Below are 24,248 nucleotides of genomic sequence, written 5' to 3' on the forward strand. Positions count from 1 at the left end.
ATTGGCTTTGCTGCTGCTTGCTCACTTCCCAAGAAAAGGTGGTGGATGGGGGAAAGTCACATCTGCAAGGTCCTTTTCATCCCCCACCAGCAGTCAGATCCCACTGCTCGTTCCAAGGAGAAGGGCTGCAGCATGGCTGAGCTGGGGATGGGCAGGTGGTCACAAGGGATGGAACTGGGGAGACGCTTGGGACAGCATGTAAGTGATGTGCTGCTCTGGGTGCTGAGCAAGTACCCCTTTCCTGGCAACTTCTCATGAGGGGCAGAGATCATGAAAGGTCTGTGCATTGATGCCAGTGGCCTTGATGGAGAAGGAGGCATCCACGGAGCTGGTGAAGACACAGGGTGGTTCCCTTTACTCCACCGAGGCCCGGGGGTGCCCTTGGGTCAGCTTCCATGGGAACTCCGAGCAGCAGCCCCCAGGGAGACGCTGTTCAGCTGTGCACCCCTGGGCCACTCGTTGATGTTGGGGTGCATGGCCAGCTGAACGCGCACAGCTTCCCCGGTACCGCACCGCGGGTACGGGTTGGAGAGCACAGCAGGAAGACCAGAGGGGACAAGGGACAGGGGCCGTGCCCCGCGGGACCTGGCGCTCCCCGTCCCAGCTCAGCGCCCGGGGGAGGCCGCCCGCGCTGCCCCCGCCCCGCCGGCCCAGGGGCCAGCCTGCCCCGGGCCGCCCCTCCGCCGCCCTGCCTTTGTGCCGGCCGGGGGGCAGAGGAGGAGCTTGCGGAAAGTTTTGGGCTAAAAACCCACCTTTTTGCTGCCAGCCGAGCCCGACGTCAGGGGCCGCTGTGCGCCGCGCGGGGTCCGCACGCGGCCGCCACACAAAGGCAGCAGCTCCGCTCCGCTCCCTCCGCAGGTGAGTGCGGCCCCGCCGCGATGGGCGCCCCGCGCCGGGCGAGCGCCCACCACCTCCCCAGGGAGGCGGCAGTCACCCAGGCTGAGGGCTCCCCAGAGCGGGAAGGGGCTTTGCCGGGGTGGGGGACAGGCTCTGTCTGGGGAGGAGCTGCAGAAAAGGGCGATTGGGGCCGAAGGACCGGGGGCGATGCACCCCCCACCCCCTGTGCTGGATCGCCTGAGAGGAGCCAGGGAATAGCCTGGAGATGCACAAGGATGGAGTTTGTAGGGAGTCAGGGCTCCTGAGGAGCAGACGGCTTGAGGCAGTGACCCGGTATCCTCCCCCCCATTCCTCTGGGGAAGCACCCCACAGTGGTTCGGGGAGAGCTCAGCCGGTGGAGATCCTCCTATGGAGCCCGGGGAGCTGCCCCGGAGCGGGGCTCGACCACCGCCCGCCTCTCCGGAGGGCGAGGGAAGGAGGCTCCAGGGGGCTCACGGCACAGCGTCCACCCTGGGGAGGGAGAAGAGGGCAGAGGCGAGGAAGGGCGCTCCCGGCCCCCGGCCCTGCCCTCAGTGCGGGGGCAGAACCCTTTTCCCTTGGAGCGCCTTCTCGTCCCTGCCAGGGGAAGGCGAGGCCGCCTGCTGGAGAGCCCCACAGCCCCGCTGCTTCCCTCAGCACCTCTAGGAAAGCCGTGCCAGCGCCTTGGCTCACGGGCACATGCTCGGTGTCCCCTTTCCAGGCGGCAGGGAACTTCCCGCTGTCGCGGTGCTCGTCGCTCCAGGCCACGGGCTTCCCAGCGCTGGGCTGGCTCCTGGAGTGCGGGCTGCCTGCCCCAGGCCGGGAAGCGGCTCAGCCCGCAGAGGGAGGACGGCAGTCCTGGCCCTGCACTGCCGGAGCAGCTGCAGTTGGAGCCGGGCACAGCCGAGCCGAGGGTCCCGCTGCTGGAAAAGGGGTCTGAGCGGGGTACAGCCCGGCCGCTGCTCCCTTCCCCGGAGCGCATGGGGTCAGCACTGAGGATCAGGAGCTGCGGAGGATGTCTGGGCCGCATTAGGAGAAGTCGGTGGCACTACCTGCCCCGGAATGGTGTCTGGAGAGAGGTGCAAGCTTTCCCTTTGCAATAATTGGTGTCTGAGCTCTGCTTCAGCTTCACCAGGTGATTTTTCTTTTTAGAGCTTCAGCTTCACCAGGTGATTTTATTTTTCTTTTTACAGATAATCCTAGATCATAAAAACCCAGAGCAGCTAGAGGAGGGAGAAGGGAGAACAGGGACTGGTGTTATGTGAGAGCCAGCCAGCATCTGAGGAGGAGAGAAGCCAGGGCCCTGCAGGGATGCAGGAGGAGCAGGGCTGTGCAGGGTGCTGTCAGCCCTGCCAGGAAAAACTCTTGTTTGCCTGGCTGTTTGGAAAACCATTTGGGAAACTGCACTGCCTTTTCCTTATGAAAGCTTTAGGATGAGCTATGGCTGAAGGCTCCTGTAGACCTTTGCCTGGGGAATGCTATGTGCTGGGCTGAGCCTGGGAACAAATTCAGGGGTCCCTGGGGCTGCAGCTGGTCATCCCCTCAGAGGGTATCCTTCTAGCATCCCTGTGAATGTGTGGGCAGGGCCCCACTGCGCCCATGGCACACAGAGGGAGTCTGTGCCTGGAGATGAGGCAGGGGTGAGCACAGCAGCTGCGGCTGGCTGCCCTGGGGGCTTAAAGACCATGTCAGGAGGGCCTGAGCAGAAGGTGCTGGGCTGGGAGATAGGTGCAAGGAGCACAGGGAACTGCTCTGCAGCAAAGGATGGGAGAAGTTAACAGAACACCTGAAACCAGGGGGATGGTGTGAATAATGTGGATGTCAGAGGTGCCGCTGCAGAAAGTGGGACAGCCATGTCTGTAAGCAGTTCAGCTCCAGCCTTGTCGTCTGTAACCAGCCCATCTTGGCTGAGCCCTTGTTCCCTTTGAAGGCAGATGGGTGGGAGCAGGCTGAGCCGTGCTGTGCTCAGCAGGATGGCTCCCAGCCGGGCTGGGTGAGGGGGAAGGCAGATCTCACCCCACGACCGTGCCCTCAGCCAGCCGGGCTGTGTAATTCCCTGTGACAGTTCAATGCAGAGCGAAGCTGGCAGCTTGGCGGCGGATGCATGAAAGGTGAGTGCACTGGAGCCTGGATAATGTGGGATGCTGCTCTCTGGCATGCTGCCCGGGAGCCCAGGGGAGGGAGCAAACGCTGACCCCGGGCTCTTCCCTTCGTTGGTGTCCCCTGGGGCCTGTGGTTCATCCTGTCCTCTACAGCCCAATTCTGCAAAGCCCATCACAGATCCAGGACAGGTGCCATGTATTTTCTGGATGGCTGCTGCCACGCAGATATGGGTGGCATCTTAAAAGGCTTTGGGGGAACGGGGATGAGGACTCCAGATTTCAAATGCTGGCTCTGCATGCCTGCGCTCCTCTTCCCACTGAGAGCAGGATCTGGGACCCCAGTGTTGGCAGCAGCATCCCACAGAGTCTCGTGGTGGCAGCCAGAGAGGAGCAGTCACATGGTCCAAGGCCACCGGGGCAGGGGACAGGGCTCAATCCCCAGAGCTGAACCCTTATGTGTGTGCACCCTTGTCCCCAGCCTGCCCCAGGTGTGTGCACACCTGCACACCCCTGCATGCATGGGGGGCGTGGGCAGCAGGCTCCATCCCTCCAATGAGCTCCCACATTGTGGATGCTTTTTTTGGTGTTTAATCCACTGATACAACTTTCAGACCTCCCATGAAAGCAGGTTTGTTTTGCTGGACTTTTTTCCTTCTCCCTGGCATCCTCTGGAACTGGAGTAAGGTACTCTGGGAGCTGTGTTCCCTGATCCCAAGGCTCTTTGGTATGGGGCAGCAGCCTGCTGGGTCATGGATAAAGGATCCACAGAGAAATGTGGGGGTAAGGGGTGGCAACTGTAGGATGCTGTGTGGGCTGTGGAGTTCCCCATGGAGAGCACTTCAACCATGTAGAGGGCAATGTGGGGACTGCAGAGGTGGGAACAATCTCTCAGCCCTGCAGCTCCCTGGTGGGAGGCAGCTGTTGAGGTACACAATTAACCTTCCTGCTGCCATTAGTGAACATGTTCTGCTGGGCAGCAACAAGCAGGGCACGGAGGTGTACGTACACACACATGCAGGTGAGAGTGTGCCATGGAGGCAGCTGCTCCTGTCTGACTCCCACACAGGTGCCCACAGCCCACCGTGCCCCTCCTCAACACCACACTGCACCCCAACCTCCCAGCCACGGAGCTCTCTCCTTCCTCCACAGGCAGGATGCAGGTTCGGAGTCTCTTCCTCCTCCTGGCACTGATCCTGGTGGCTGCCACCGCCGAGGCTGGCAAGAACAAGAAAGGTGAGGGGCAGCCTGGGGCAGGGGGCCAGGGGGCAAGGTGGAGTATGCTCCCCTGTCCCTGCAGAGAGCACCCACTCCACTTTTCCGCACAGAAAAGGCAAAGAAGGATGGCTCCAAGTGTGAGGACTGGCGCTGGGGACCCTGTGTTCCCAACAGTAAGGACTGCGGCCTGGGCTACCGCGAGGGAACTTGCAAAGATGAGAGTAAGAAGCTCAAGTGCAAGATCCCCTGCAACTGGAAGAAGAAATTTGGAGGTGGGTACATGGAGGTGGGGTGGTTGGGGATCACCCTGTGCTGGGTGACCGGGGCTAATGTCCCACCAGGTCCTGGCTAGTTCTGATGCCTCTCCCCTCTCATCCAGCCGACTGCAAGTACAAGTTTGAGAGCTGGGGAGGTTGTAGTGCTCAGACAGGCCTGAAGACTCGCTCTGGCATCCTGAAGAAAGCCCTGTACAATGCCCAGTGTGAGGAGACTGTCTATGTGACCAAGCCCTGCTCCTCCAAGATCAAGTCGAAGTCCAAAGGTCAGTTCCCACCACTCGTGTCACCAGAAGGGTCCTGTTGCAACCCTGGCCAGGGGTTTTTCAGAGCTACCTTGGCCTGTTGGGCTTGGCTTTGCTGGTGGTGTAGGGGATTTCATAGGATGCTCTTTTCTTTGCACTGCAAAGTCCAGCTGCTGGCTAGGTAGGATGCAGGTGCTACTAGGAAAACCCTGGTCCCCCACAAACCACTGCCATCTTTGCTGGGATGGGGATTCCCCGCTCTCCTCACTAGGAGTGGTGCAAAACGTGGTTTGGCACGGCAGAAGGCTGCCTGCAGGGATGCAGTCACTGCGCCGTGCTCAGCCAGCCACGCTGGCTATGTTTCTCCACAGCAGTGCCTGGGGCACCCTGAGCTGCCAGCACATGCACTAACTCTTGTCTCCTGTGCTTCTTGAATGCAGCAAAGAAGGGCAAGGGGAAGGACTAGAGCAGGAAACCAGCGTCCTCATCGGCCCCTCAACACGGTGCCTACAGGACTGGATGTCCAACTGCAGCTGGCCCACACTACAGTCTTCCTCCTCCTCTCCTTACTCCTTTCCATGACCTCCTCTTTCACTGAGATGCCTTGTTTTAATCATTAGTGTTGTAGAGAACAAACCCACCCACCCTGCAGGACAGGCTGCCTCCTTCCTTGCTGCCCCCTGGGCACAACCAGTGCATTCTGCTCACCTGCTCTGGGCTGGTGCTGGGCTTCACTGCGATGTGCTCAGAGACCTGGGATGGAACACACATTTTTCCACCCTCCAGCACAAATGAGTTGCCTTTAGCAGATACTTTTGCAAGCCCAGGAGCCTCCTTGCTCCTCCACCAGGTACCAGTGCTGGAGGGAAGGGCTGGCTGTTGAATGCCTGAGTAACCCCATCGCTGAAGCTTCTCACTCAAGGACTGCTCTCACCTCAGGGGGTTTATTCCAGCATCCCTTTGGCTGGAGCATGACTTACCTTCAGCAGTTAAGGAAAACACAACCATCACCCTGAGAAGCAACTGTGTCTCCTCTCTGTCACTTCTAACCATGTGTGTCCATGCTGGGGCTGCAGCCCCTCTGCCTTTGCCATGCCAACACCAGTGCTGGGTGGGAGCTCTCCTTTTGGAATTTTTCTTTTTCTTTTCCAATAAAAATCTTTTTTAAGAAAGTATCAGAACTCCCCTGTTGTCTCCACAAGGTGCTGCTGTGCTGGAAACCCCAGCAAACCCCAGTTTTGCTGACCCCAGTGGCACCAGCAGTCACGTTGGCATGCAGCTGGCGGTGGTGGCCTGGGTGCCACATGCACGTGGTCCTGGACAAAGCACCAGACCTCACAGCCTCTTTGCAGCAACGCTTCAGGTTGCTCCCCCTTACTCTTGGCAGAAGGGATGGGCTTCAGGAAATGTCACCAGTGGGTGACACTGGGAAGCAGGGAAGGAGCCACCTGGGTGATGGCTCACTCATTCCTCACACCATGGACATTAGTTTCCTAGTCCAAGGTCTTTATTTGTCTTGGGTGTGTTGGGCTGCAGTTGTAACCATTTAAAAATACCCAGAAACCCACCAGGCATTTTGGGTACCCCTAAAGGCAGTGATGGCGGGGCTCCCATCTGGGTTGGAGCAGCCTTTCGGCAGGTTGCACCCTGGCATGAGGACAGGAAGAACATACGGACACAGAGTTTTTCAGTGCTAGAGTGGCCCCATCCCATCCCTTGCCTGCACCTGGCTGCAGCCACCAAGGCTGGCACCTGGCACCTGCGAGAAGCTGGGGAGCAGCCCAGGGCTGGGCTGGGAGGAGGCTGGGGGCGCTGGCTGAAGCCCGCATGCTGAGGGCTCGGCCACAACGCCCACGACAGCGTGACATCCCTTCACAAAGCTCAGCCACCAGCTCCTTCGGCCTCCCTGCGCTCAGGGCAGGAGCGGGGCTGGAGGCCATGGTCATCCTCTCCTGCCTCCAGAGCCATGCATCAGGCCTCCCACACCACTGTGGGGAGAGCAGGGACCTGCCTATGGCCCAGATGAGACACGGGGCACCTTGGCCACACTGCAGACCCTCTTCCCACCCTCTTCTGAGACCCCCAGGTCCCCCCTGTCCCTCCCAAGGACAGTTATTTTCACAGTCATGCTGCCCACCACTCAGGGGCTCCATTCTCCCAGGGCTGTGGAGTGAAGGCCTGCACCACACCAGGGTTTTTCTTTGCAGTTTTAGTTGCCATCGTTGTCAGAGGCAACTGGGTCCCACACTCCGCACCCAGGAGTGAAATGCTTGGTTAATCTGTCTGTCTTTCCAGCAGATTGCTGTCTGAAGGCAGAAAGGACATGAAGGGGAGAGCAGAGCCAGAGCACAGGGAAATATTCTGCCCCAAGACCCTGGGTGAGGATGTCTGATGGCACTCTCAAGGGAAAGGAAGCATCTTGCCACATCTGTTAAGGTCCAGTCTTGACTGCTGTCATAGGGGGCCTGGCTGGGCCAGCAGGACTCCCCATTAACCTCCCAGAGCCAGCCTGGTCCAAGATGCAAGTAAATGTTTGACCCTGGTTTCTTTTCATTTCTTGGGTAATAAACACTTTATAAGCCAATGGAAAGCATCCAGCATTAGCCCATCTGCATGCAGACAAGCTCTGATGCCTTGGAGATGGTCAGCTGGGGAAAAAGGTACATCCAGTCTTAGGAGAAACACTGATGCCATTTGGCCAATCTCAAGAGCATGGAGCTAGGAAGGGCTCCTGGTGACCACATCTCCTCCTGCCTCTGGCTTTCCCAGTGACTCCCTGAGCTAGTCCCCAGGCCCAGGGCGACTGGAAGGACCTGCAGCTCAGAAATGCCTTGGATTTTTGTCAGCGTTGGCTGAAGGGCATCCTCTGCAATCACTGCACAGTCTGCACTGTTGTGAGCGGGGAGCAGAAGAACCCCCGCTGGCAAAGGAGGCAAAGGGAAGGGTTTCCATAAGGTTACTGAAGTGGTCCCTGAGTCGCAGTTTATCTGGCTGTGCCAATGTTCCTGTACTGGCACATGAGAAGGTGCTTGAAGGTTTTCTTGAAAGTGGCATTGCAGAGGGCATAGCAGGCTGGGTTGATGGTGCTGTTGACATAGCAGAGCCAGTAGCCAATGGACCACACCGTTTCGGGCACGCAGGTCTCACAGAAGGTGTTAATGAGGACCATCACGTTGTAGGGCGTCCATGTGAGTATGAAGGCCAGCAGGATGGCAAATATGGTTCGGGTGACTTTCTTCTCTCGGGCAGCCATCTGCCGCTTCTTCCGCACTTGGCTCCTGGCGATGCTGGCAAACTTCCTGGCAACATTGACTGGGCGGCTGTTGGCCAGGGAGTTGTGGTTAGAGGCACCTGACTTAGCTGGGACGATCTCAATGGCGGTGACGCATTCAGTCCCAGTCTGCTTGGTGACAATCTTAATCTTGGACCACTTGGAAGTTGGGTTCACTCGGGGGTTGGCTGGACTCTGTCCTTGCCCTGCTGGCAAGACTTCTGCTGTGGGCTTGTCTTTTGTGGTCTGTGTCATGCTGACGGTGCTGGACTCATTGGATGTCTCCTTCTCCTCCTGATGGCCAGTGGCCTCTGTCTGGGCAGATGGCTGGTCATCCACTTTCCCATTCCTCACCTCCTCCTTCACCTCCACAGCCCTCTTGGGAGAATTATTGTTGTTCTGTTTGACCACGGGGCCCTTGAGGAATCTGAGGGACTTGGTTTTCCTGTCTTTCCTGCTCTCAGGCTTGTGCCTCCTTACCCTGCTTCTGCTGGCCAGGGAGATGTGGATGTACAGCACTGTCATGATGACCACGGGCAGGTAAAAAGCAGCAATGGCTGTGCCAAATGTCACCGCTGGGTTGGAGAGGAACTGGATGTAACATTCCCTCTCGGGGACTGTCCTCTTGCCCACAATGAACTGCCAGAACAAGATGGCAGGGGCCCAGAGAATGAAGGACAATATCCACGCGGCCGCGATCATTAGCCCTGCCATCTTGGTGGTCCTCCTGGCCGGGTACGTCAGGGGCTTGGTCACACAGAAGTACCGGTCAAAGCTGATGATGAGCAGGTTCATGACAGAGGCATTGCTCACCACATAGTCCAGAGCCAGCCACAGGTCACACACCACGGCCCCCAGTGGCCAGTAGCCTTTGATGATGTAGACCGTGTAGAGGTTCATGGAGAAGACCCCGATGATGAGGTCTGCGCAGGCCAGGCTGAAGAGGAAATAGTTGTTGACAGTCTGGAGCTGGCGGTTCACCTTGATGGAGAGCATCACCAGGATGTTCCCCACCACGGTGACGAGGCTGAGCGAGCCGGTGACAGTGGCGATGAAAACCAGCTCCACTGTCTTGTAGTTGGTGGGAGGCTGCACGGCCACCTCAGAGCGGTTGCCCAGGGTGAAGTTGTCATAGGTCAGGTTGGCCATCTTTGCCTGCCAGGGCTGAGCAGAGAGGTTGTGCATGGGATCTGCAAGGAGAGTGAGGACAGAAAGGGAGAATATCAGACCTGCCAGCCTGTCCTGGCAGCATTTCCTCAGTTTCCCAGGCCAGCACTGCTGTTGGCTAGTGCTCAAAAATATCCCGGAATTCCTGGACTTCTCTCTGCCACTCCAGGAGTCCATTGGAGCCATTTTTTTGTATCCCTATTTAGCAGTAGAGGAGGTAAATGAGTTGCAGGGAGAAAAGCCAGAATGGGGCTACGACAGTCCCATGCCCAGGGTGTGATGGTCCCTTCTTTCCCTATCCCAGCAGGAGCACAACCTCGTGTGGCCCAGAGAGGCACAAAGGGGGCCAAAGGGCTGGGAAAGAGGACTGCAGAGCCCAGGGGGGATGCACATACCGCACTCACTGCCAGAACAGCATGGAGCCAGTGCCCCGCCCCAGGGACAAGAGCTGGTTCATGGCATGCCCCAGGCATGTTCCACTGACCTCCCCGAAGCACTCCCCAAGAGGGGCCTAACCCACAAAACCCGTGCCGTGGTCCGCTCGCTCACCTGTGTCTCTCGCAGCAAATAGCTCCTGCTGGAAGATGAAATCTGGGAGAAGGAAAACAGCAAGTTACACCACAGCTTGTGTGCATCCCACAACATCTTACTGAGGCAGCAGCCTGTCCAACACCGGCAGCCCTGCCCAAAGGGTGACACTGCTGGGATACAGGTGCTGAAAAGGCAAGAAAGGCTGAAGATGGGTGGTCTGGCGTGGCACAGTGCACAGCACAGCAGGCTCAGGAAAGGCAGGGAGCTGCACAGTGGCAGCAGTCAGTGACACTGGGAAGTGGTGACCCTTTCCCCCCGTCCCACATCACAGTGCAGCTGCAGCCACCCAGGCCAGGAGATGTAGAGTGTGGAGACACCTCAGCACGATCCATGGAATTATTTATGAAAAGTAATGAGGATTACGGAGAGAATTACTGCCTTCATCCAAACCAAGATGCCTGTGGTTAATCACCCAAGGTAAGAGCAGAATGGGCCTTAAAAAAAATCAATAGACGAGAAGTGCTGTATTGAGATGAAAAGGAATTTCCTGGAAAGAAAAGGAAAAGCAAAGGCACTGAAGGAGTTGGGCTGGACAGAAGAGCTTCCCATTGAACCTGCCTCTCCCACACTATCCAGGCCTCCAAAACATGCTGGCCTTCACCACCCTCACCCTGGCTTCTGGGGGCATTCCAACCCTTCCAGACCATCAAGGGCAGCCCTTCCAGCAGCTCCTGCTGGTGCCTGGGGCAGGGGTTCAGCCCCATGGGCGCTGCTGCCAGGAAAGCAGCAGGAGCCAGCGAGTGTCCCCACAGCGGGAACACTCAGCAGTGTGTCTCTGGCTTGGGAGATGGCTCCAAATGCCTGGGAAGCCTGAATTCCTGAAGCTGATTTTACTGAATGTATAGATGTGCCATTAACACACACCTCTTCCAAACAGGGTCTGGCAGGCTTTGAGATCAGTTTGTTTTTTTAAGTATTTGAAAAAAATGCCCTTGTCTTTCATTTGTGGAGAGGGTAGGAGATGTCTGCCATCAGCAAATAGCCAAGTTGTTAATATAATCACTTTCTAAAGAGATACAGGTGTAATTAAATGGAAATGTGGCTGCTGAGATGCTAAAGCCAGGGTCTGATGTAGCCATTTAGGCAGCTTCTGCATTAGCAAGGATACAGCTGCAACAGTGGTGAGCTCCTCCTACAAGTGCAAGCAAAAGAAGTGGTGAGGGACAAAGAAATACCTTTCTACCATTATCCTCTAAGCATGTCTGTGAAGACAAAAAGCTTTTAAAAGAAAGCAATGCCCTTTGGTAGATGCTACATGCCAGATACGGATGGGGTGAGGAAGCCTGGAAGCACTGCCCAGGCTTGGAGCTTTGCACCCAGCTCCAAGCACAAGGGATGCATCAAGGGAGAGGGAAAGAGGTTTCTGCTGCCATCCTTCCTGGGCACCCAGCCAGGGATGTGAGAAGAGGTGATAAGTGCATAAAATGGCTTAGAAATATATAATCATGGCAGTTTGGGGGTTGGTTTCAGTACAATTGAAATGAGTTTTAATTTCTTCACTTTGGTGAGATGGGGAGATTTAACTGTCATTCTTGTAACAGCTAATCAAACTGATCAGACAAGCTAGCAATCATGCAGACATCTACCCCAGCTCTTCCAAGAAGAATTTGAAAGTCTTGAAAAGAAACCTTTCCATCGTCTCTGCTAAAATGTGGGTTTCAGTTTTCTCACTTTTGTTCATGAACTGGCATCCTCTTCTAAGCGTGTCTAATTAATTATCAGCCTTGACAAAGGCTTGTGTTCGCAGTTACCCAAAGCAAGAAAAGTCCATCTGAACGCCGAGCAGTTCTGTACGTGTCCCAGGACCGGGAGCAAAGGCTGCGGCAGCCGCACACGCGAGCCTTGGGATGCCGCCCAGAGGTCACGCTGCGAACTGGCGAGAGGAGGCACAGGCAAATGCCGCCTCAGGGCGGATCTTAAACACTGAGCACTCAAACACTATCAGCCTTCACCGAAAAGCAAAAAGTAATGCAATCCCTTGTTTGAGGGAAGGAGGAGGACTGAAAATGTTTGAAGGTGTGAAGATAACATACTCCACGGACAGAGAGTGCAACACGTGTGAGCTGCGAGCTGTGGACACTGCTCCCCCTTGCCTCAGACCCCCTGGCGATTCTCTGCCGTGCCCCAGCCCCCCGGGCATCCCTTCTCTCCCCATCTTCTACTCTCCTTTCCCCTGTCTCACTCTTCTGCCCCTGACACCCTCTCTGAGCTCACTGGGACGGCTCAGCACTGCCTTTGCCTTCCTGAGCAGAGGAGGCAGCTCACCCTGGAGCTGGGAGAAGGCCAAGGGTGCTACAGATTTGGTAGGTTTGTGCAGCTGACCAAGCCATGCATCATGCCTGAATGGGCACCAGGGATAGATCTCTGCCTTCGAGATGGAGAGCATCCAGGCTGTGTGGGAAGGGCCTGGGTGGCAGTCACACCTCTGTCTGCATCCCCATCATGTGTCCAAAGATGGAGAGAGCACACAGGAGAGCTGTGGAGCTGCACCAAACTCAGCAGTGTGACACCATCTCCTCCTTCATGCCAGCTCCATCACTGTTCCCAGTGCTGTGACACCAGACACCAAGGGACCTCTCCAGGACTCGGTGTCTCCCCACTAAATGCCTTGCCTGTGTACTCCAGTGCTTGCTTCCTGCACTTCCAGGAGTGCATTTCTTCTCTCCCTCCCCTCACAGCCCCCATCCTACATCACCCTCTATGTCTCCATTCCCTTCTGCACCCAACTTGCATGATGACACCACAGACAGGGAGGAGACAAAGCTGAGAGAACACTTCAGAAGGGCTCCTAGGGCTGACACCCTTACCTGTGACACCAGCTGGTTTTTCAGCCTGCACACAACCATTCTTTCCCAGCAGGTGCTCTCCCACACCTGCTTGCACCAGCCAGATACAGCAAATTCCCTCAGACTTGTGCCAGTGATTTACAGCTGGTTTTCTCCTCTCCATCGAAGCTGTTGGGAGACTCCAACTCTTTACTGATAGCATCCTCCAGTCCAAGAGTTTCTGTGGCTGCTGCAGTGGTCACCAATCATGTCATCAAGGGAAATACCTTTCCCTTCCCACACAGGCACAGATCCAAGCAGAGAAAATTGTAATTCGGGTGGGGTCCACCTGCTGTGGGCAGTGGGCACAGCAGGGTCTCCACTGCTGCCAGCAGTCATGGGTGTGACCACTCCTGTGTGAGGATTCAACTCCCGTGCTCTGTCACAGGGTGACACCCGAGACCACAGCAGGAGACTCCTGCTATTCCTTGCTGCACCTCACGTGCCTCACCAGCAAGCCTTCCCAGCCTGTCAGCTGCTACCAGCTGCCTCCAGCCCCTTCCAGGTAGGAGAGGAGAAAGCCCTGTCGTGGACAGGCTGACCATCCTGTGACAAGGGTCTGCAGTAGCTGGATGCTGGTGTCCCATCGGCTGCAGGTGGTGACTGAGCCCCTGCTGAGCACTCAGCTCATGCGGGATGGAGGCTTTAGTTCCCTTCTGCCCCTGCTGCTCCTCTTGTGGAAGGAGCTGGCTGCCCTCTGCACCAGCACAGCAAAGGCAGTGGGAGAGGCTGGTATTTACACACAGCCATGTGATGGATGAGCTCCTGGAGCAAGCAGCCCTCCTGCCCCAGGGTTCCCCACATCTTCTCTCTGTGCTGCACAGCCTCCCTCTGCTCCACGGCCCCTGTCTCACACATCATCACCAGTCATCTCCTTTTCCTGTCATTTCCTTCCCTGTCCCCATCCCAGCATCATCCTCAGGGCTGGGGATACCCAGGGAGCAGGTGCAAGTGGGGGCAGAGCCATGTCTGGTCCCCATGTGGCTGAAGTGACATTCTGCCTCTGGGAACGAGCAGAGCTCTGCAAGGAACCCCAGCACAAAGCAAGCTCCAGGCTCACACACCAGCCTGGGGAGGAAGATGTGCACAGGGGAAGGACTCAGACAAAGCCCTGCTTTAGTGGAGCACGAGCTGCTCGCAGGGGAAATGAGCTTTAGCCCTGTGTGGGTTTGCAGCAGCAGCACAACTGAAAGTGACCTCGAGCCCAGGGACAGGATGGAGGGGCTGTGGCTGCCAGCTCCTGGCTGAACGGATCCTGTGGGGCTCTGGGTGCTGCCTGCCTCCAGCAGGGAGGGAAGGTGTCCTCTCCACCACAGGCACATTCCAGGAGAGGGCACACATCACCTCCTGCTCTGTCTGGGTGCCAAAGGCTAGGCCTGGGCACATCACCTTTGGTGTCACATTTGGAAAGAGCCAAGCCAGCCCTACTGCCAGCCCCCTGCTTGTCTCGGCCTTCCTAAAAGTGCAGAGAGGGTAAAAGTCTTAAGGGGATTAATCCTGTCAGGTCAAAGTGCTGATGTGATGTGGGGCTGGGCAGTCTGTGCAGCCACCACCATGAGTGGGAGAGGAGAGGAGAGGAGAGGAGAGGAGAGGAGAGGAGAGGAGAGGAGAGGAGAGGAGAGGAGAGGAGAGGAGAGGAGAGGAGAGGAGAGGAGAGGAGAGGAGAGGAGAGGAGAGGAGAGGAGAGGAGAGGAGAGGAGAGGAGAGGAGAGGAGAGGAGAGGAGAGGAGAGGAGAGGAGAGGAGAGGAGAGGAGAGGAGAGGAGAGGGAAAAAAGAAGGAACAGAAGACGCTAGACATTTATGGCTCACAAAAAGGGAAGGTATACTTAGGGTAGGGTGGCAGTTTGTGGCGCTAATTGCATTATCTAATAGCTGTTAATTAGTTCCTGAATCATGGCACCATTTTACAGCTAGTGAAGGGTTGTTCAGATGACAGATTCACACCCCTCAGAGTGTGAAAACAGAATTCCTAGATACTGGGAACAGGCACCTTAGAAATACAGCATAGGAGAGAAGATGGAGGGCAGGCCCCGTGTCTGGCAGGGGGAGGGTTGGTGCTGGTTTGTTTCCAAGCCTCTGCGTTGGAATGATGAAGGCAATAAACAACCAGAAAAACAGAAAGGAGATGAGGGGCCAGCAGGATCTGTTGCATTAAAATGGCAGGGCTCCTCCTGCCCTCCAAGCTCCAGCTGGTAGCTGTGCTTTCCCCCCTCTGGTCAATAGATCCCTGAAGTCCTTATCCTGCTCCAGAGGAGATCTGAGCCATTGTGGAACAGGAATTGTTTCTTGTCAGTAACATATGGGGTGGTTCTGGGCATTTGTTTTTTCCATTGAATAATTCATTCTTCTTTCTTCCTCTGCTATTCAACTGGTCCTCAAGAGGCAAAGCAATTGCCTCCATCCCACAAGTTAAGAACCTCTGATAGCTTTTCCTGGAGCTGCTGGAGAAGCAGTAAGCTCAGTGGCACAGGAGCAGCCAGCTTGAGGGGGAGGCGAGGGGGGCAGGGAACCCCCCCGGGCCTGGCGTGTGTTTGTGCATCAGGTTTGTAAAATTTGCTGTCCCCAGGGCCAGAAGGGAGCTTTGCAGCTGGGTAAGCCCACCACCTCCCAAGCAAGCCAGAGCCTCCCTGCCTTCTGTGGCTAATGCTGGCTTTCAGAGCGGAGCCGAGGCCACACCCGGCTGTGGGAAGCGCTCTCAGGTGGGAGCCGTGGCTGCTGAGCTGCTCCTGCAGGTAGAGCCCAGCCCAGCAGGCTCACAGCACCCACAGCACCGTGGCTGCAGCCCCTGCCCACACTTGCCTGTGCCCCCAGCACTTGCCTGTATCCCCAGTGTGCTCTTTGCAGGCTGTGAGGGGCCGCACGCCATTAGCCACAGCATCCAGAGAAGAAGCAAGCCAGTGAGAAAGTGTTTTTTAAAAAGTAATTGAAAGGTCACTCCTATAAATAGCCTACCAGCACACTGGTCACTCTGACAATTAATTAACCTCCTGTCACCCAATTATTAGGCCAAATAAATAACCTGTCAGTGGAACACTACTAGCAAGTGTGCGTGGCAAATGCCATGCAAGCCGAAGTGCAGCCTTACCCTGCTGTGCCCAGCCTGCAGCTCCCAGGCACCGGCGCCTCCCCAGCAGCTCCCACGCCTGCGCTGGCTCCGGAGGTAACATCCCGGGGGAGAAGGCTCACCAGGGCGGCATGGCACGGCGGGACGGGGGACACAGTGCCCTCCCTCCCGTGCCCCCTGCCTCGGGCACCCCAGGGCTGCAGCTCCCTGCTGGTGGCAGAGCTCAGGCCATGCCGCTGAGCTAGGAAGGTGCTGGGCTTCCAGCTGAGCCTGGGCTGGAGCCACGCTTCTCCCCTCCCATCCCCTGCATTAATGCTCTCTGCCTCAGAGAGATGCTCATGTTCTTTTATATGCCTGGGCTGAAGCTTTAACAGAACCCAGCTGTTTGAAGGCAGCACAGCAGGAACAGCCCCGCTGCAGCTACAGGTCCTGCTGCCGGGAAGGGCTCCGGGACCTGCCAGCAGAGAGCAAGGAGGGGAGAGAGACAGGATTGCAGCAACAAGTGACTGCCTGCATTAGCTGGGCTCTTCCCAGGGGCCGGGACCAGATGCCTGTGGGAGAGAATGGTGGAGGAGCAACTGAGAGCTAGAGGGGCAAGAGCTGCAACACCTAAGAGCTATTTGCTTAGAAGAGCAGCTCCCCCTGCCCCAGGGACAGGCCCTGCCTGGGGATGGCAGGGGGGAAGGGCTTGGCTCTGTTTGGGAAGCCAGCTGTAGGGAAGCCCCCTCACCCTGCCACGGCCCCACACAGCCACAGGTGCCCGTGCCAGGTCCCTACCACCCACATGGGGTCTGCCCCCCAGGCCTGTCCCAGGTGCCAGGGCTGGTGCTGAATAAGGCAGGGGCTGGTCCCCACCCAGCAGCACCCTGCACTCACCCTCTTTGTGCCCAGGGTCCCACGAACCGTAGGTGGGGGTGCAGCTCGGGCAGTCAGAGATGCAGTGCTGCTCCGGCAGGGGACGTGTAACCCATCCCAGAGCTGAGGCACAGCAGGCAGCAAACAGCAAGGTGCTCATCTGAAATTTTAAAGACTTGACAATGGAACAAAAGCCCCTTGCCCCATGGAGCAGCGTGAAGCTCTACAGGGCTTTGAGAGGACAAATGAGCCAGCTAAGCAATGGAGGAGAGAAAAGAGCTGATGCCGGGAACCAAGGGCAGAAGATCAGGCAGGAGCAAGAGCCCTGCTGGATGGATGCAGATGTGAGAGCCTAGTGCTGGGGGCACATAGCAGATGGGAATCTTTGATGTGCTAACGAAAAAGGAAACTGAAAATATGAGACCCTATTTGGCCACAAGACCTGCCAGAGGATTTGGAGTTGGAGGTGGTGCCTGAGCAAAGGGATAGAGTGAAGAAGAGGAGCTGTGGCAGAAGGTGGGCAGGAGAGCCCAGGGCATGGACAGGCAGAATGGAAAATGTGGGGGTCAGAGTGCCAGAGGAGGACAGCAGGTAGGAAATCCCTACAACAGAGAGGGGGAGGGATGGAGAGGAAGGAGGTGGGAATAGTCTCAGTCTGCCAGGGAGGCATTACTTATCTCCTCTACAGAAAAGTCCTAAAAAAATCTTCTAAGGAAGGAGAGACCTCACAAAGCGACATTACCTGCAAACCTCTCCCTGCTGCCTTCTCTGGAGGCTCCCACCAGCTCCTTGCTGGGCAGAGTGGGAGCTGTGCTGGAGCTGCAAACCTCTGTGGGCTGAGCTCTGTGGCTCAGGCAGCCCAGCTCTGCCTGGAGTCACCTTTTCGCTGCAGGATGGTGATCCCCAGCCTGTGCTGGTGCTGAATAAGGCAGGGGCTGGGCCCCGTGCAGAGACCTGCAGCATCTCCACTCACGCTTTTTGCCCCCTGGGTCCCCGTGAGCCGTGGGGGGATGCAGCTCAGGCAGTCAGGGATGCAGTGCTGCTCACCCCACAGCACAGAGCAGGGCTTAGCCCATTGACTGGGACAGCCCATTGACACAGTAGCAGAGGGTTTCATGAGTTGGGCATCACTTATGGGCCTTGGTGAGTTATCTAAGCTCTGCAAGAAGCACAGAGACCACCATGCTAGACACTGCTCCCAAGTGCTGCAGAAAGGCAGGCCCAAGGCCAGGCAATTCATGCCTGTTTTCAGGCAAAGGCAGATGCCAGAAGAGTTTCATTGCTCTCCACTCCTCTCTGTACACATGCATGCACTTTTTTGGCCTTATCTGGGACTGCACATGATGTAAGTGTCAGCAGAGGAGGGATCCAAACTAGCCCAGAGGCACTAGAGATGGCGAGATGCCGGGTACTCTTTCCCATCTCAGTCATGCCAAGATCCCTCGAGGACCTTCATCCCTCCTCAGCAGAGCCAGCCTGCCGCGCTGCCCGGGACCTGGGGGCTGCCATTCACACTGGGAGGGTCTGCAAGTGAGGGGCCAGTGAAGCACGGTGCCATGGAGGCCTCTGGAGAGCTGCTCTGTGACCTGGAGCAGACACGGGGGCCCGGGACATCGTGTTTGCAGATTCATTTTCAGACCTCAGTGTTGCACAACTGCAGCTGAGTTTCCCACAGACAAATCAATCTAATTCTGCTTAAAGAGGCTGAAGACATTAACCTCTTAACTGGCCAATGCAAACCAAATTGACCAGGAGCCTTAACCCTGCTGATGACACTTCTCCTCCAGACACTTCCAGCTGAGGCTCCTGGTGTCAGCCCCCACTGCCTCCTCTGCCAAGCTGCAAGGTGCTGTACAATATGTTAGATTTAAAAGCAGTTGTGGTACCAGAGGGGCTGCTTCTCTGCCTGGATTTTTTGGCTGGAGGAGCACAGCCACCCTCAATAGCTCACTAACACACCAATAGCTCAGGCCAAGCCTGCTGCGCTCAAAGAGCTCCATGGCTTGCACTGAGTTCTGCCTTTAAAGGACAAAAGTCTCAGCTGCTGCCCCTCCTTCACCAACTGACCTGGGATGTAACTCCTCTTGGAGGCTCTTGAAGACAAGTAAACAGCCCTGTGCTTCCCCATGTCCCTCTCCAGCACTCCCTGAGTCACTGGAACAGGTGGGAGAGGTTCCTCTGCAGCTGCACACCTCAACCTGCCCAGCGCTGGGGCAGGAGGTGGGAAGGGAACAGGGCACTCTGCCACCGCCTCATGCACCGAGTGGGAACGGGGCACACATTGCACAGGACATACAGGCGTGATGGGGACAGCGTCACAGCAATGCAGAAGAGCCACTGCCGCTCACACAGCTCTGATTTGCAGGACCTCCAGCAACAGTTTTGGGGATTGTCAGAGGGACAAAGCACTGTGCCTGCAGCCATTGCATTTGCAGGCTTGGCCAGGCTGGTGATGTTAATTTTCTCTGCAAACTTGCATCATACAAGGGCTAAGCTGAGCCTTTGTTGGAGTTCCTCCTCCCGAGGTGCAGCCTCAGGGCTGAAGGCATCTCTGGAGGGTCCCGAGAGCAGCCCCGGGGCGAAGGCGTGAGCAGCTGTGCCCGGCACGCGAGGGCTGGGGAGCGTCTCCAGCACAGCCTCGTTTGCTGTGCTCACAGTGCAGGGTCTGAGGATAGGTCAAATGATGCTGTGCTGGCACAGAGTCAAGTCCCAAGAGGACCAGTGCATCGATCCACAGGGAAGGTGGGAGGGCTGCCAACAGGCACACAGAGTGAGGACACCCAGGGGGCTCGAGCTGGGGGGAACAGGGACTGGTTGTGTGTCTCCTGCTAAAACTCTGTGTCTAAGCATCAAGGGGAGGATCCGTATATGAGACGCCTTGCCCTGTGTTCATGCACCAGCACAATACTGGAATCCTGGGCCAGGCTGACTTGCCCCGGATTAATGAGTCCAGGAATTGCCTACCTCCTTGAAGCTTCAGTAAATGATTTTGTCTGAATACAGGGCAAAGGTCCACCTCGGTATGCTCAAGGGTCTGGATGCAGCAAGGCTGTGCCATGCCTAGAGGCTGGAAAGGATGTCATGGTGGGTTGTGCTCCTGGGCACAGTCAAGGCTGGCACACTCCACTTGGCTGAGTTGGACAGCAGCCAGACATTCAGGCCCTCACCTCTGGTCTGCCAGGGCCCTGGGCAGGAGAGCACGAGTCTTCCTAAAAGCTGGTGTCTGCTCTCAACTGGTCACACAAATCCCTCAGAAGAAGGATGTATTTGGCATGGTTCCAATCACCAGCTTGAAGAGGCTTCAACAGTGCCTGGGTGTGGAGCCTCACTGCAACCACTGGTACCTGGCACACTCGTGGTGGGTGCTGGTGCTTGGGCAGGCTAAAGAGCAGTCAGCAGGGGATGCTGGGATGGGAATGGAGAGAGAAGAGGAAGTACATGGGAATGATCTGGTCCAAAACTTCCATTTCCTCGCTGTGTCAGATCCTGCACTCTCATATCTCCCCAAAACACATCTTGTAATGTACAGTTTTAGTGCCAGCCCAGAATGGATGCTGAAATACAAGGCAAATCTCCTCCCTTGGTTTACTGGAGAGCAATAAGGGCATAGACCCGTGTCAGACTGAGGAGCAACTGGCTTGAGGACAATGCCCACATCTCCAGAAGATGCCCATCAAAGCCCTCACTTAGCATGCCAAGGAGAAGGGGTCAGCTTGTGCACAAGAAACAGTTGCTGCGTTTCTGTCCATGTGGAAAGAGGAGCTGTGTTTGTGTAGAAAGCAGCAGCCCCTTGCAAACAGCCTCCATCTCTGTCTCCTCTCACAACTGATCTCCCTGCTGCCTTTGCAGAGCTGCATCTGCCACCAAACCTCTTCACCTCTGTGGACACTGCTGGTCAGGGCTCAGCAGGGCAGGCAGAGAAGGGATCAACACAAAGGTGTGCTAGGGACTGCTCTGCATCAGCTGCTCCTCCTGGTCTCACTATTGTCATTCCCTGGTTTTCTGGTTTTGTCTCTTTTTTTTCTCCTGGGGAGATATTTGTTATTTTAATTTTAAAGAACAGAACAACAAAACCCCAACCATGTCAAAACCTGCCATCGGTGGGGTGGGGACACAGCTTGTGGGGATAGTTAAAAGAGAAAAACCATGCTCCTTCTGCAAACTCAGAGTAATTGGATCACAGCATTAATTAATCATTTGAGTTCATTTCTCTTCTATGAAAGAAAACAGACTGACCTGCTGAGATGGGTATGCCCCTCGTGTGAATAAACAAACCACTTTTCCCGGTAGCCCTTCTCCTCCTTCTCCCGCCAGCTTTCCTCTGCCCACTCATCAGGTCCATGCAGCAGCCCTGGAAACTCGCTGTCACTCTGAGCAAGGGCACATTGGCTCGGCTCCTGCAGGAGCAGGGCTGCTGCCCACCCTGCACCCTGCTCCCATCCCCACCTTCCACCCCAGGGCTCCCACCACCGGCCGCCATCCCGGCTGAAGGGTGAACCGGGGATGGGTCGCTGGTTGGGATCTCCACTGGATGCTCTGCTCTGTGCTGGATGTCTCGTGGGGCCTAGTCCACGAGGAGAGCAGCTGGAGAGCAGCAGCAGGTGCTCAGATCAGAGGAGTTAGGGCGCTAGGAAGCAGGAGGTGGTGCCCAGCAGTAGAGACAGCGAAAGCATCTTGGTGTCACCTGTGATTTCAACGTGAGCATTGTCTCTGGTGCTGTTTCACCAAAAGCCTGGGCTCTGGGATCCTGTCACCTGAGTATTTTGATAGACAGTGCCTGCATCAACAAGCCACCCAACTGCATTGGTAGCAACCCTTCCAGCCCCTCTGTCTACTCTGCAAGTTGTGGCAGAAGTCAAACCACCTTTGGAGGTCACCCCGAGGATAAAGCAGGGAGCCTCCAAATGCTCAAGCAGAGCCCATCTACCAGCAGGGCACAGGGGAACACCAGCTGTTCCTCAGGTTGGGAAGTATCTCCCCAGCCTTGCCTCACCAAATACCAGCTACAAAAATCCATCCACAGCACAATCAGAGGGGTTGAAAACAGGTCATACAAAAAACAGTGCTGCTTTTATTTAAGAAAACTGATAAGAACTGTTCCCTGTTTTGAAGCCAAAGTCATTATTTTGGAAAGAAAGAAGGGTGTGGCTGCCCGGCTCTTGTCCATGATGTGCCAACAGAGAGCACGGGGCAGCTCTGTCATTACGAGCAGAAGGGGCGCAACAGGGCCAGAAAGGGCTCAAGGGAAGATGAAATCTGCACTGAGGTAGAGAGCGGGCAAGATCTGTCTCCCTTGCAATGCCCAGTCTGGCAAAGGGCTCTGTGAAGAGGGGGCAAGCTTCTGCCTACTCACGTCCTGGGAGGCGGCCACAAGCGCCAGAGGGGTTTGCCCAGTATGGCGACAAAGTATCCAAAAGATAGGGGATCCTCTCCCTGTTGCTCGTGTTGGAATAGTGAGGGAAGCAAAGAGCGTGCAGGTAGTTTCTCGTCCAGGAATGTCTCCTTCCCCGAGAAGGCACCAGGGGAGCAAATGGCCCCGTCCTGGGTTTCCTCCTGGGGTGCCTGTCCCCGGAGCCGCAGGCTGCTCGTGCTCCCTGCTCAGGGTGCTGACAAGGCTGTTTCCTGGGTGACAGGAGGGGCCCGAGGTTCCTCGGGCGACAGATCCCGGGAACGCTGTTGGTTTGGATGGGAGCAGGGAAAGGGGGTGCCAGCCATCGCCCCGGCGCCCTGGCAGGGCTGCGCCGCTCCCGACATCCCGGGGCAGCGAAGCAGCGCGAGGGTCCCGACCCGCGGGGCGCCCCGGCGTTCCGGAGAGACGCGGGAATGTGGGAAAGTTGGCAGAGACGCCTCCCCCATTCCTGGGCGACCGCGTGCCGCATCCCGCGGGGGTGCGGAGCCCCGTCCCCATGCACCCTGAAGCCATGCCGGCACCCCCGCGGGGATGCCCGCGCCCCCCGCCCCGCGCCCCCGGCCCCAGCGGGGACTCACCGGGCAGCCCGGCCCAGGGCGCGCCGCCGCCCGGCGCCGAGCGGTTCTCAGCGGCCATGGTGCCGCGCGGGGGCTCCGCCGGGCATGGCCCGCCCGGCTCCCGGCTCCCGGCTCCGGTCCCGGCTCCGGTCCCGGCTCCCGGTGCCGGCGGCGCCGCGCGCGGCGGAGGGGCGGGGAGAGGGGAGGAACCGGCGCTGCCGGCTCGGCCCTGTCCTCCTCCCCCCGCCCCCGCCCGCCCCCGCCACTGGTGTGTCGCCCCCAGATGTGTCGCCCCCAGATGTGTCGCCCCCAGATGTGTCGCCCCCCTCGCCGGCAGGAAAGGCAGCGGGGCGGGGGCGGGGAGGACGCGGGCTCCGGACCGGGAGCCGCTGCCAATGCCCCGCCGCCGCTCCCCGCTCAGACCGTGCCCGTGCCCGCCGGCCAGAGGGGCGGGAGCGCTCCTGCAGCACCCGGGACAGCGCTCCCGGGACCGGGCTCCGGCCCCTGCTGCCCCCGCAGCCCCGGCCGGGATAAATCCCGATCCGCGCCGCCGGCAGCGCCGGGAGCACCGGCGTCCCACGGCGGGAGACAGCGGGGAGCAGGGAGGCGCAGAGCGGGGCCCCTCACGGCCTGGGCAATGGGAGGCCTCGACGCCTTCCCCTGTCCCCAAAAAACTCTGCCGGGCTGTCACTAACACTCGGAACTGCGGTGTTCATGCACAACAAAAAAACTCATCGGGCAGCTCCACAACCGGCTGACTGACTGTCCCCCAGGTCTGGCTTTCGGTAATGAGAAAGCACCAAACAAGAAGAAACAAAGGGAAAAAGGAAAGAAAAAAAAAAAAAAAAAAAAAGAAAAAGCGTTTCTTTTCCTGTACACCTTTCCCCTTCCCTCCACTCCAGACCCAGAGCAGCTCCCTTACCCACCCTGTGCCTCTCACTCTGCTGTCTCACAGACACACGCGGGTGTCATTCCCGTCTGCTCGGCTCTCACACACACACCATAGACACACACAAACAAATAAATGCCCGCACTGTAACCCTCCTTTGAAGCGATTACAGTAGCAGATGGGTTCCTACCATCCACACCTGCACCCCCTCACCCTCTTCTCGTACCTCTCTGACTCTGGGAGGTAGCACTTAACAAAAGCACAGTATTTTAAGTCAATGTCTCCTCTAAAGATGTGTCCAGTTCACAGGCTGGACCTCTTTTCTGCCTAGATCCTGCAAGCTGGTATCTTCTCCCTGCAAATGGAGGCACGTTTCTGATTCCAGCAGAGAGAACATTGTTAAGGTAATGCAGACAATTTTCTCTGATGACACATCTCCCACTCCAGGTGCATCTCTGCACCCTGAAAAGGTTAAAGCCTTTTGGCACTCGCATCTGCTGCTGCCTTTGCACACCAAGAGGACCCTGCCACAGCAGGGAGGCAGATGCACCACCATTGTTTTGATCACCATAGGCCACATTCTGGCTTTTTTTTTTTTTTTTGTGAGTTCAGTCAACTCATACTTGCTTTCCTTCCTGCCTTCTTTGAGAAGGAAGAAGACAAAGCTTTCCAAAAGTTGGCTGGTGCAGAGCCAGGCAATTGCACTGAAGCTTTGCTGGCTCTTTTCAGCTTAACATCTGCCTGCACTCTTCTTGCAGGCACTGACCAAAACCCGTCAAAGACTCCAGCTAGTTATTTGGAGTCTCTTGCCTTGCCCAAAGTCCTGACCTCAAGCAAATACCACCCTCTCCTCCTCCTTCTTTCTCGCTAAAAAAATTAATGTAAATAAACCTTTGTCACGCTCCGTGAGAACTCATCAGACTGAG

General features: G+C 56.9%; 2 protein-coding genes across 5 annotated transcripts; one reads left to right on the plus strand and one right to left on the minus strand.

Moving 5' to 3' along the window:
- Positions 1 to 708: 708 nt before the first annotated feature.
- MDK (midkine) lies at positions 709 to 5,867 on the plus strand. Of its 2 annotated transcripts, none has more exons than XM_064424752.1 (5): positions 709 to 858; positions 4,107 to 4,190; positions 4,283 to 4,444; positions 4,552 to 4,713; positions 5,133 to 5,867. In XM_064424752.1, exons 2-5 carry the CDS (start codon positions 4,112 to 4,114, stop codon positions 5,156 to 5,158), a joined length of 429 nt encoding a protein of 142 aa, XP_064280822.1. In that variant the 5' UTR covers positions 709 to 858; positions 4,107 to 4,111; the 3' UTR covers positions 5,159 to 5,867. The 2 variants fall into 2 exon arrangements, with proteins under 2 accessions (XP_064280822.1, XP_064280823.1); XM_064424753.1 differs by lacking the exon at positions 709 to 858 and adding an exon at positions 973 to 2,966.
- Positions 5,868 to 6,177: 310 nt separating this feature from the next.
- Positions 6,178 to 22,667, minus strand: CHRM4 (cholinergic receptor muscarinic 4). 3 transcript variants are annotated; one of them, XM_064424746.1, is made up of 3 exons: positions 22,455 to 22,667; positions 9,680 to 9,721; positions 6,178 to 9,153 (listed from the first exon to the last, which is right to left on the minus strand). In XM_064424746.1, the coding sequence occupies exons 1-3, from the start codon at positions 22,510 to 22,512 to the stop codon at positions 7,676 to 7,678; spliced, it is 1,578 nt and encodes a 525-aa protein (XP_064280816.1). In that variant the 5' UTR covers positions 22,513 to 22,667; the 3' UTR covers positions 6,178 to 7,675. The 3 variants fall into 3 exon arrangements, with proteins under 3 accessions (XP_064280816.1, XP_064280813.1, XP_064280815.1); XM_064424743.1 differs by lacking the exon at positions 22,455 to 22,667 and adding an exon at positions 16,488 to 16,511; XM_064424745.1 differs by lacking the exon at positions 22,455 to 22,667 and adding an exon at positions 15,633 to 16,439.
- Positions 22,668 to 24,248: the final 1,581 nt, after the last annotated feature.

This window comes from Passer domesticus, chromosome 6 (assembly GCF_036417665.1).
Source record: "Passer domesticus isolate bPasDom1 chromosome 6, bPasDom1.hap1, whole genome shotgun sequence".
In the NCBI taxonomy this organism is placed as follows: Eukaryota; Metazoa; Chordata; class Aves; order Passeriformes; family Passeridae; genus Passer; species Passer domesticus.